General features: G+C 36.0%; 1 protein-coding gene across 1 annotated transcript; it reads right to left on the reverse strand.

The window, feature by feature from the left end:
- Window positions 1-611: 611 nt before the first annotated feature.
- LOC112319930 (olfactory receptor 8U3-like) lies at window positions 612-1598 on the reverse strand. Its single transcript, XM_024577324.3, has one exon. The coding sequence runs from the start codon at window positions 1596-1598 to the stop codon at window positions 642-644; it is 957 nt and encodes a 318-aa protein (XP_024433092.1). The 3' UTR covers window positions 612-641.
- Window positions 1599-12784: the final 11186 nt, after the last annotated feature.

The raw sequence follows: 12784 nt of genomic DNA on the forward strand, positions 1-12784 counted from the left end.
TTTGACAGTAAACTTCATCTTGTTCTTGTTTGCTTTGTTCATTGCTTGTTCATATTTTCACTATCAAATAAATAAAATGTATTTCCTGAGTTGCTAGATTCATTCTAACACCCATCACAGTACACAGGTCATAGTAGCGTAGTCTTGTAATTCAGCAGACTGATATTTTTAGAATCCATACTAATTGTGTAATGTCAGGGAGTGACTGGTAATGAATCCAGTGGTGGTCAGAGGCAGAGTGAGGAATGATGGCTACCAGACAGGGGACAGTTGAGGAACAGGCCATTTCATAAAATGACATGAAGATGGACAAGAAACTTCCTTCATCACCTTCCTTTCTGTCTTCTGCCAGTATACAAAACCAAAACACATCTCCAAGGAACAGCTAAATCTTATTAGTTGACTAGAAACTCTCCAGGTCTAAACTGTGAGTCACATACCTAAACAGCAGTAATTTGTTAAAAAATTTAAATTCTACTTCTTTAAATGCTTAATGTATTGTAAACTCTATAAAAATAGCACTCATGTACAAAATACTGTTACTTATCTGAAGAATGGTAAAAATGTATTAATTTCATCAAAAGATTATGAAATCAACATATCTGCCCGTGGCCTTGCTCCAAGTCAGGCATTCTTCCAAGTCACTTTTTAAAGTTTGTTAAAGGCAGGCCATAACATTTTTCAATGCTTTTTCTCAAGGCGCTTTTTACCTCTTGGTTCCTCAAACTGTAGATCATGGGGTTCAGCATCGGAATGACTATTGTATAGAACACTGAGGCCATTTTGTCTGTGTCCAGGGAGTGGCTCGATTTTGGCTGCAGATACATGAAGATGAGGGTCCCGTAGAATATAGTCACAGCAGTCAGATGAGAGGCACAGGTCGAGAACGCTTTGCTCCTCCCTTCTGTAGATCGGATTCTCAGAATGGCAGCCACAATGTATAAGTAAGAAATAAGAACGGTGGTCAAAGAGCTGATCATGTTGAATCCAGCAAAGATGAAAATCAAGACCTCTTTGAGGCTGGTGTCCGAGCAGGCAAGGGCCATTAAAGGGACATCGTCACAGTAGAAGTGATTGATAATATTGGGGCCACAATAGACCAATTGGAAGGTAACAACTGTGTGGAGCAAAGCAACAGAAAAGCTGTATAAGTAGGGGCCCGTTACCAGCTGCAGACACACCTTTCGGGACATGATCACCCTGTAGAGAAGAGGATTGCAGATGGCCACATAGCGGTCATAAGCCATTACTGCAAGAAGGAACATCTCCGAGATCAAGAAGTTCAGGAAAAAGCCCAGCTGTGTTGCACATGCATGGAAGGATATAGACCTGTGCTGGGTCAGGAGGGTCTCCAGGAACTTGGGGGCTATTGAAGAGGAGTAACAAATGTCAACAAAGGCCAGATTACTGAGGAAAAAGTACATGGGCGTGTGAAGTCGAGCATCCAGTTGGATTAATGAAATCATCCCAATGTTCCCTACCAAAGTTAGAGTATAGACCGCTGAAATGAGCAGAAAGAGAACGATTTCAATCTCCCTATGCACTGAAAAGCCCAAAAGAATGAATTCTGTCACCCCGGTGCTATTCCTTTCAGCCATTTATTCCAGTGTCTCGGCTGCTGAGAAAAGACAAGATAGAGCGAGAAACAAATCATTGGGACTGAGGAATTGTCATCTCACACCAACTCTAGTGTGCTCTAGCTCAAAAATTATTGTTCACTGAGGTAGAATACCAGAACAACCGAATACATCTCATTTCAAATTATCATCTCTCTCTCTTTATCATTTTATGAGGCCAAAAATTGAGAGACAATAGAAAATAAATCAATTGAAGACTTTATAGTAAAGATTAAAAAACAAAAAAACTTTATATGTTTGTAAATATACTTAATATTTTAGTATTTAAATTATATTGGGTAAGGGAAAAACTTTTTAAAAAATTTCTGCTCCTTTATTTTCTTCTTGGTAGAACAAAACTATAATGTACTACTTTTATCTGTTTGAATAGATTTTTTCTATTTTAATAATTATATATTCTTTTAAATGGAAAGTTAAGCAGGATATTCAATGCAGAGAAAACAAAAGGGACCTTTTTCTATTTATTGGTCAAATTTTGAATGTATATATATAATCATTTGTATATACTGTTTTCTAAACATGGAAAAAAACCTTCTGAACAGAACTAATGTGTGTGTGTGTGTGTATATATATATATATATATATATATATATATATATAGCTTTTATGTAGTTCTCTAAGTTAAAGTGTTCTATTTTAACTACTTCCTACATTTATGATCAGAAATTATTTTTATAATCCTTGCCAAAGTTTCAGTGAAATGGCAAAACTTTCTACTTTTAAAAGGTGGTCATGCCTTTGATGGGGGAAAGAATAATTTCACGAAGTAGTACTCCAGTCTTTTCGCGTTTGGAGCATTATCGTGGATAAAGTGATGACTTTTGTCTCTACAGTTGTGAGTATATCAGTATCACCTTGTGGTCTGTGCTTAGGGGTTCCTGCTGCCAGTCAGTCAGCAGCCCGTGCAACTGTACGAGGAAGAAGGGAAATAAGACAGAGCCAGATTGTGGGCAGTTTTCTTCAGGTTGCTGAAAGTCACTTCACCTTACGCAGATTCTCTATTCGCAGAAAATACAGAGCACTATCTTCCTCCAATTGCCACCATATTCATGAAGTCTCCTCACACCCTCCACCCTCCATGCCCTCCCATCTCCACCTCCACAGCAGAATTAATGCAGCTTATTTTCCTGCATGTAACTCATTATGATCACAACCACCTGCATGGTGTATTTATTAGAAATTATAAGCCTTTTTCCATCTGTATGGCTGAAAAAGCTAATTTTAATTTTGGGATTAAAATAAAATAAGAAATTGTCACCATATCAAATTTGAATGAATAAATAAATAAAGTGTGTAAATAGAAAGAATAACCCCCTTCTCTTCCCAAACAAATTGTCGAAAAGGAAACTTTTCTTAACAGTTTGGTGAAAGTGCTCAGAAATTCTCTTTTCCTTGTATTGACTCAATTTAATAGTATAATTTATACCTAGTGTGTTCTCCAAAAACAAAACACGTCTATATACATATATACATATATATGCATATGTGTGTACATATACAAACACACATACACGTAGAATCTGACATGAAACAGCTGTCTCTCTTATCCATTTACTTTCTCATTGGTGGAGTCAAAGCCCACTCTGTGGGAGGAGTGTTTGGATGAAATTGTTGAACTGACTTGTCTTTCTGAACCATCATCTTAACACAGCCATGGGACCACAGCTCACTATCTTGGTGTAGAATGAAAGAGGAACTGAGGACGTATTGGCCTGACCAGCATTTTTCCATTTCCAGACATAGGAACATGTTGACTGTGGTCCTACTTACAGTCTTTCATGATAAACATCACTTTAGATGTTTTACAAACAATTAATGAAGTTTTAGCATTGAAGTTCTTTTCTTTGCACACATACTGTAACCAGTTTATTTTCTTTCCTTCTACATCCATAATAAAAGGAAAAACAGGAAAACCTATACACCCTCATCTATTTCAAATTTTGAAAAGACCAGCTTCCATTTTTGAATATTATTTTCACCTGTGAATGTGTGTTTGATACACATTTTTCTTAAACCACCCAAATTTTCACCTGAAAGGCAACTCTCACACACACAAATGCTCTTCTTCCACAGGAATTGGATTCTGAAGTTGTATTAACAGATAAAAACAATGCTTTCTTTTCTGAAAAAAAAGCACCTAAGTCTCAGGGAGCCAGTGAGGGAAACATTTTGGGAGAGTTAAGTAGGTTACTTCATTCTTGTGGATAGATATTGGCTTTACCTAGTTGGAGTAGAGTAACACAGGGTCATCTACTTTCTTTTTAGAGGAAAAAATTGTGGGTGACTTGAAGCAAGGGAGCTGTGAAAATGACCAGTCGTACCTGATAACCTACCTGGTTGTGGGAGAAATCTTCTCCTGAACAGGGCTCTCCTCCCCAATGACTCTCTGGGGTAGGGAGGGTATGTGAATGTGTGATACAGGCCTTGATATACTGAGTCCCGATTCCCTAGAGTATTAATGCCCAAGGTTCCCCAGACATGACTGCCCCAAGGTTACTGCCCTCGTGATTAGAAAGTTCCAATTAGGAAAATACCAGCCTATAAAAACAAAGGTAAAGTTAGTTCATGTTTGAACTGGAATGATCTCACCATGGAATCACTAGTCCTTGGTGATGTGTGTGCAATACAATTTGTATAATGAAAACAGAGACAAGCAAAAATAAATGGCAAACGATTTAAGGATGGAAACCACTTCTAACGTATTGTCACCATTTGTTCCACTTGTCCCTTTTCTTTCCCTGTGATCTGAGTCAGGGGTTCTGATGTCATCATTGGATTTACTGTTTCCACCATCCTTTCCAGTAAATGCGCTGTATCCATCCTTTCCCTCTCCAGTTGATTTTTAAAAGAGTAATTATTTTAAACAATAAATTAGTCAGTAAAGTTATATAATCTCACTCCCGGGTACAGAATCTTGCAATGGTTGCACATTTCACCCCAAGTAAAATCCACAATTCTTATGAGGGCCCATAAGATCCAGAAGCATTCGGCCATTGGTAGGCTTTCTGACCTCAACGGTCTTATTCCCTCTATCGCTATTCGCATCCTTCTATCCACACCGACTTCTAGTACTGCCGGGCACGCCAGCCTCAGGTATTTCTATTTGTTCCCTCTACTTGGAATGCTTTTTTTTTTTGATGTCTTATGCCTTCACCCTGGGGCCCTTCTGCAGAAGTGAAGATTATCTGGGTCCAAATTCTGGCTCTGCCATTCTATGCCATTATAGGACTTGGTCACATAACACCCTGTGTCTTGTTACCATCATCTTTAAAACAATGTAGCCATAGTAACTGCCTCTAGTGCTGCTTTGAGGTTTAAATGAGTTAAAGGGTGTAAAGATCATGTATGATCTGTCATAAGAGTTACAAAGCATGAATTACTATTATGCCTACCTCCCTTCCCTGATTTCCTTCTTTCCCCATTCCACGTCATTTACACATATATTTTACTTGTGTAGTTTGCCATGTCTGTTTTCTATTGGGTGGACAGGGGTTTTAGTCTCTTTATATTGGTTTTATCTATTGATGGTCCTGACACCAACTGGGCACTCAGAGCCAGTCACTGATTCTCAGATAAACAAATCTCTCAACAAGCTTTTGACCATTTAACTTCCAACAGTGCTGGCCGTGCATGAACTTTCTGCACTGACTTTAATCATTATGTATACTTCACTCTGCCGAGCTCATTCTTTAAAAATGGTGTTTTCTCTTTTATGTATATTTGTTTAATCATTAATAAAATGAATATCAGTAGTAAACTTTATATTTTACTAATGATTAAATATATACATAAATTCATGTGTGTATACATACATACAATATAGACACATATAACATATGTACATACATATGTAATTTATATACATAAAAATAAAAGTTACATTTTACTAATGATTAAATATATATATACAAAAAAGGAAACCAGTTTAAAACAATGAACTTGGCACTGTTGGGAATCAAATTGCCAAAAACTTCCTGTGAGATACATTTATTATTTAAATATATGTACGGAATCCCCAGTTTGTGTCAGGAGCCACAGATAAAGTAGCTAAAAAGAAACTTCTGTTTAGTTGTTTTTACTTTTATTTTGAATTCCTGACTCAATTTACATAAGCTTTTTTTTCTTATTAAGCTTTACTTAAGCTTCACATAAGCTTTACTAAGTTTTTAATACTTAATTCCTGTGTCAGTGCACGAACAGTCCTCTGCATATGCTTTCCTTTGTATTCCTTTAGGGTTATTTAAATGCACACACATACGCAATTACTTTCTTGGTACTTTTAAATAACAAATTTGATTGTTTTCCAAACAACTTCATTGTATTTGTTTTTCGTGGAGTGACTTGATTTGATATCTTTTAATATAATATTCCTATTGTGATGAGATTCTTGTGTCTTATCGTATTTCTGGAAAATGATCAGACTGCAGTCATAAGCATTTTATCTTAGTTCACTTCATAACCTGTATTCTGAAGGTTTGCAGAAACCAATTCTTTGCCTAATTACTGCAAATAGCAAAGCATCACCTCCACCCAAACTGGGTACACATGGCACATGTTATCTCTTATTGCTAGCATGTGTGCCAGACATGTAATATTTCTACCCTATTTACATTTGAATACAACTTGACCTAGCTGACTTTGGCATGTCTTTAGTCAGGAAAGAAAAAACCTTCCACTAGCATCCTTAGATATCCTAGGAGGCATTAACATTCTCGCAACGCCTTCCGGGTCATAGCATATGTCAAAAACCTTAATTGTGAACAAAGTAGTAGTTGGACACAGTATTTGAAAAAAAAAAGTGATCAGTAATTATACTCCCAAATTGTTTGGGACTGGTTTACATGCAGTTATCTCATCACAGAATTTAGAAGTTCCCCAGTGCCCACTGCCTGTCTGTCCTGTGTAATATGGAAGCAATTAGTTCAGTGTTTCCATTTCTAGTCAGGATGCACAAGTTTCGAGTATCTGGGAAAATTGAGAAAAATGTCATTTCTAGTAGCTACCATTCTTCATCTGTTGATTTTAATTAAATAAAATGCTGATCATTAAGTAAAGAGAAACTGCAGTCAGAGTTTGCCTAAGTGTGGATGATGAAACTGTCTCCCTGGGTCTTATTACAATACTCTTCACTGCAAATAAAATTCCCCACTGCAATTGCCGAGAGTGAGTTTACTTGCTAATCAGTTTCAAGGGGCCTTATTAAAACGACACTTCTCAGTTTTTTCACGGGGACATATTAACTGAAATCAGTATCAACAAACAGAAAGTTTCATCTTAAGATTAACGAATATGCATTTACTTTGAGTGTATGGAGTTAATTATCTGATTCCTCAGGGATGGCCATGTCCTCTACCTTGAAGCATCTTCCTTTGGGAGAGAAGATAGTGTCGTGGGAAGAGAAGAGGATTTGAAGCCAGATCTACGTTTGTGCTCTGGCTCTTCTACCGTCTACCCGTGTCCTCTTGGGAAAGTCATAGGCTCTGAGCCTCAGCTGAAAAATGAAAATACTACTTACAGCCCAGGGCAATCTCGATGAGTAAATCCATAACGGATATTAAATCACTTTGAAAACTGCAAATTAATGATATTCTAATGATTATGAGTAGAATAATAATATAAACAATAATAACAGCAGTGACTAGAATTTATTGGGTGATTACTATGTGCCAAGCAAGGTACTAAAAAGGTCTATGTACATTGTATCTCTATTCTTTACAAAACGTTGTGGCATAAACAAAATGTTGTTGCCTTTTACATAAGAGATGCTCACAGAATTTAAATAATTTGTCTTAAATCACATCTGGTAAATTTCAATACAAGAAATGATACTGAGATTGGAGAGTGGTAGTAGAGATTAAAAGAAAAGCCAGAAAAATGATAATATCTAAAAGGTAAAATAGACACAAAATTTGAAAAGAAATAAAAAAAGTTCAAAGATGAATATTATTATTTGATCTGCATAGTAGCATTCACCAAGATAAAGCACACAGGATGAAAATCAGATTTGAGAATTTGGTCTTGGCATGTAGAACTTGAGGTGCTTTAAGACATCTGACTGAAACTCATATCTAGACATTTGGATATAAATCTAAAACTGAAAGGAGATATCTAAGATAGAAAAATAAATTTGAAATTCATTGATAATTGATGTTGTGGCATCAAAAAGGATTCTGAAAGAGAGGAGGAACTAGAAGAAATAATAGCAGAAAAGTAGAGACAGTGAAATCAGTGTGATAAGAGAAAAACAACAAAATGTCATCTCTACCAAAATCCCAATGGCATTTTATATAATCCTAAAATTCATGTGGAACCACAAAAGACCCTGAATAGCTAAAGAGTCTTGAGAAACAAGAATAAAGCTGAAGGCATCAAAATTCTTGATTTCAAAATATATTGCAAAGATTCAATAATTAAAACAGTATGGTATTGGCATAAAAACAGACATATAGATCAATAATACAGAATAGAGCACCCAGAAATAAACCCATAAATATATAGTCAACTGACTTTTGACAAGGACACCTAGATAAATAATGAGAAAGAGACAGTCTCTTTAACAAATGGTGTTGGGGAAACTATATATCCACCTGCAAAAGAATGAAATTGGATCCTTATCTAACATCATACAGAAAGCAACTCAAAGTGAATTAGAGACTTAAATGTAAGACTTGGAGCTGTAAAACTCCTGGAAAATAATGCTGAGAAAAATCATGGCTTTGGGTGTGGCAGTGACTTCTTAGACATGACACCACAAACAGAAGGAACAGAAGCAAAAGTAGACACACAGGATTCCATTAAACTAAAAAGCTTCTGCATGCAAAAGACACAGTTAAACGGAGTGAAAGGTAACCTACAGAATAGAAGAATATATTTTTAATATACTCATATATCTGATAAGTGGTTAATGTCCAAAATGTATAAGGAGCTCATATAACTCAGCAGCAAAAGAACCCCTGTAATCCACTCAAGGACTCGAATAGATATTTCTCCAAAGAAGACTGCAAATGGCAAACAGGTGTATGAAAATACGATCAACATCACAAATCATGGGAGAAATGCAAATCAAAGCCACAATAAGAAATCACCCCACAGCAGGTAGTATGGCTATTATTAAAAAATGCTAAATGTTAGTGAGGATGTGGAAAAATGGAAACCCATGCATACTGTTGGTGGAAACGTAAAGATATCTGCATTCCACATTCATTGCATCGTTGTTCACAATAGCCATGATGTGGAAACAACTTAGATATCCAGCGATAGGTGACGGAGGAAGACCATGTGCTATGTATCTACAATAAAATATCATTCAGCTTTTAAAAAAGGAGGATTTATGCCACATGTGACAACATGGACTAACTTGGAGGACGTTATGCTAAGTAAAATAAGCCAGTCACCATATGATAAATACTGTATTATTCCATTTACATGAAGTATTTAAAATCGTCAGACTCATAGATACATTAGAATGGTGGTTGCCAGAGACTGGGTGAAGAGAAAGTGAGAGTCCATCAATGGATAGAAAGGGTCAGTTATATAAGATGAAGTTCCAGAGACCTGTCATACAAAATGTTTTGTATAGTTAACAACATTGTGTACTTACAAATTTGTTAAGAGGGTAAATCTCATGTTAAATATTCTTGACACCATTAAAAAAAAGAAAGTGCGGCATCACAAATGAGAAGACATGGGACAGTGTACATTTTCAAATTTCAGAGGAAATGTAAATTTTTAAAAATGTTTATTGTATTTATCAATGACATAATAGGCAACCTATAAAGAACTGGCTTCAGTTCTTCCTATGGTGGAGAAAAAAACTGGATGGGAAAGATCAAACAATTGTGAAAAACTGGAAGCCGTAAACAACTTTTTAAAGAATTTTGGCAACTGCCATGAATTTTTTCAACACTCATATATCTGGTATATATGATATATATTAGATTTTATTTCTTTTTCTTTTTTTATTGTTGATCAAGTACAGTTGTCTTCATGTCTCCCCTTGACTTGCCCCTCCCCCACCCACTCCCACCTCCCACCCTCAATCCTTTCCCCCTTTGGCTTTGTCCGTGGGCCCTTTATACATTTTCCTTCAGGATCTTTCTCTTTCTATCTCCCATTATCCCTCTTCTTCCACCCCTCTGATTACTATCAGTTCTTTATTTCAATGTGCCTGATTATATTTTGCTTGCTTGTTTGTTCTGTTCATTAGGTTCCACTTATAGGTGAGATCATATGGTATTTGTCTTTCACTGCCTGCTTATTTCACTTCACATAATGCTCTCCAGATTTTAAAGTGGTTTTCTAGTTTGAAATGTAATGAGAAAGTGGACTTTACCATGAGTAAAAACACAATACCTTTTTCGTACAGATTTACCGACAGAGTCTGAAACTATGGTAGACGCAGATTTGTTCTTCAGGTAGGTCATTGGAAGAGCTTGGCTCTATTTTTGTGTCTGCTTGCTCTTACTTTTAAAAGTAAACATCTTTTGAATGCTTACTAATTACCATAGTTTATAGAGCCCTTCACATATATTAATTCATTCAATATTCACAAAAAACCATAAAAGCCATAAAATGTGCATAAAAAACCAATGCACATTTCCATTGATTTTACAGTTGACAAAATTGAGGCATAAAAAAGAGTGTTAATATTGTTCAAGGTCTCATAAGTAAGTTACTCAGGAATGAAGTGCTAATCTTATCCTTTCACAAAACGTGAGTTCTTATTTAAATGAACAAAGGGTTGTGGCCTTTTTATGTTGTTTTCAGCAGTATAGCCTAGTTTGCCTTCACAGGAATAGCCTGGTATACCTGAATTATGGTTCCTTCAGAAATACAGATAATTAAACGATTAAAAAAAACCTCATTATAATTTGTCTAGCTCATCACACTTTGAGAAAAACAGGAAAGAAAATATTACAGCTTTCAGATATCTCTAGAGGTTCAATTTTAGACCCCAAGGAAAGTAGGAACTAATAAATCACCCAAACAACTACAGAAGGAGCTCATAGGAAGCCAGGATCCTGGCTAAGCAGGTGAGTCATATGGAGTGTGTATGCTGTTCGTCTACTGAGTGGATTGCCACACCTCCACTCTACCCTAACTTTCCATTCGAAACCTCTCCCCTTGATGAGCTGTGGTATTAAATGGAATCAGTCTGCTTTTAGAGATAATACCTCTAATATGGTAACTGTGTTTTTCACTCTCATGCTCTCTGCTTTATAGTACTTTGTAAAGGATCTCTATTTGTAACTATACTACCCCTCCATCAATCTCTGATTCCCTCTCTCTTACAAGCATACACACACACACACACACACACACACCTCTTAAATGTCCTCATATTTCGTTAGTCAGATAACCTCCTAGAATTACCCTCCCTCCTGCAGTGGTACCCACAAAAGAAGTTACTACATGGTTATGAAGGAGAAATAAAGGGGCAGATAACATTTCCTGTCTAAAATTTTCTTTCTAGGGTGGGTTACCAAGAATGGCTCTACATTTACACTTTCTTTTTATTATTTCACTCAAATAAAATGCCTCGGTCCTACCTCAGAAGAATTCAAATGCTACTTTCCAATGCCTATTGAAATAATCGATGCAGGCAAAGAACATTAATGGCTGCTAAAACCATTAGGGGAAAGGCTGATGAAGAAAAGGATATATATGAGTAGCTCTACACTTAAGTGTCAGAAACACTGGTGTTTAAAGTCCATCCTTGACCTTTGGAAAACCCCAAGCATAAGATAGTATGTTTTCCTCTTATAAAAAGAAAGGACCCTCACTGTAATTTTTGAGTCTTGAAATAAAATATAAATCTATTGACATTTCCTTTCTCTAACATTACTTCTCAAAAAAAATGGCCTCAAACAGGGATCTAAGGTGATCAAAGTCAAATCAGTACTTCACAACCTTTTTTCGGTATCCTGCTGTGTCATTTGTATTTGTTGTGGGATGCACAGAGTTGCATCTGCCGGTTGAAGAAGTCAACATGTCTGCGCACCTGCATACGCTGGTGGTAGATGGCGAGGCTCAGCAGGCTGTTGTAAGTTCTGGCGGAAAGCCCAGCTTGGTGCAACCCTAGAATGAAGGATGCTTGGCTTGGAGAAGCCACGTAGACCCCAATAAAAAAAGCACAGAGCAGGTCCTGAGTAATGCTAGACTGTGAGTAAATCAGGAAACACCTTAATTAATAAAGTAGAGGATAGGAGACAGGAGGTTTCCCAATGACCGTTTTCTTCTTCCCTGTGATTGAGTGTGCGCATTCAGTTGTGACAGAAATAATAATAGTAGTGTAAAGAAAATCTGAAATGTGAAGGAATTACACACGATGACCTCTCAAACCTTTTCTTTGTTAATATTTTGTGGATCTCTTCTGTGGAAAATAAAGCCAGGAGGCAAAATAAAATTCACAGAGGCTAATGTGGGCTTAATGAGACTAATCCCATTTTTGCAGGACTGGCAGAAAAACAAATAGTTATAATTACTTTGAAGCACACATCAAGAATTTCACCTACATATTCATGTTGCCATACAATTGTGCTCACAGCTGGATATTTCCTTAGCATGTGTTTACTAAAAAGTGAAACCTACTAGAGTAAGTGCTTTGGATATTTTAAGTCCTTGAAAAAGATTGACATATTTATGAGTAAAGATTTATATTTATATGTAATTTAAAATAATTAGCAATCTGATAAACTACTTGATTAACTCATTGGGCAACAAATTTAAAAATGTGGATTTTGAATTGAACAATAATCATAAGTCTCTTGAATTCCCATGTAAATAAAATTGTATGTTTTCACATATATGTAACAAGCTAATTGTTTTAGCTTATAGAGCATAAAGTACTTACTCTATCTAACTGAGAATGAGATATAGGAAAATGGATAAGTCATAGTAGATTATTTTGGTATATTTTACAGTCATGGGAAGATGCACAAAATTGAAACACAAGGAAATAAGACAGCTCCATTTATGAATTACACATTTTTGTGTTGCCATATTTATATATGCATAAATATAGTTTCAACAAAAACACTGAAATATTAGTGTTAGTTGCCTCATGAGATTTTTTTCAGATAGTATTCAACTTTTCACCAACATCCTTTCTTACCTTCTAAAATTACAAAGCAAAATAACTTTTAAGA

Source organism: Desmodus rotundus, chromosome 5, assembly GCF_022682495.2.
Source record: "Desmodus rotundus isolate HL8 chromosome 5, HLdesRot8A.1, whole genome shotgun sequence".
NCBI classification, from domain to species: domain Eukaryota; kingdom Metazoa; phylum Chordata; class Mammalia; order Chiroptera; family Phyllostomidae; genus Desmodus; species Desmodus rotundus.

Bases quoted from the DNA above. Each gene is read 5' to 3' on its own strand.
- LOC112319930 (XM_024577324.3), bottom strand. From the start codon at position 1,598: ATGGCTGAAAGGAATAGCACCGGGGTGACAGAATTCATTCTTTTGGGC.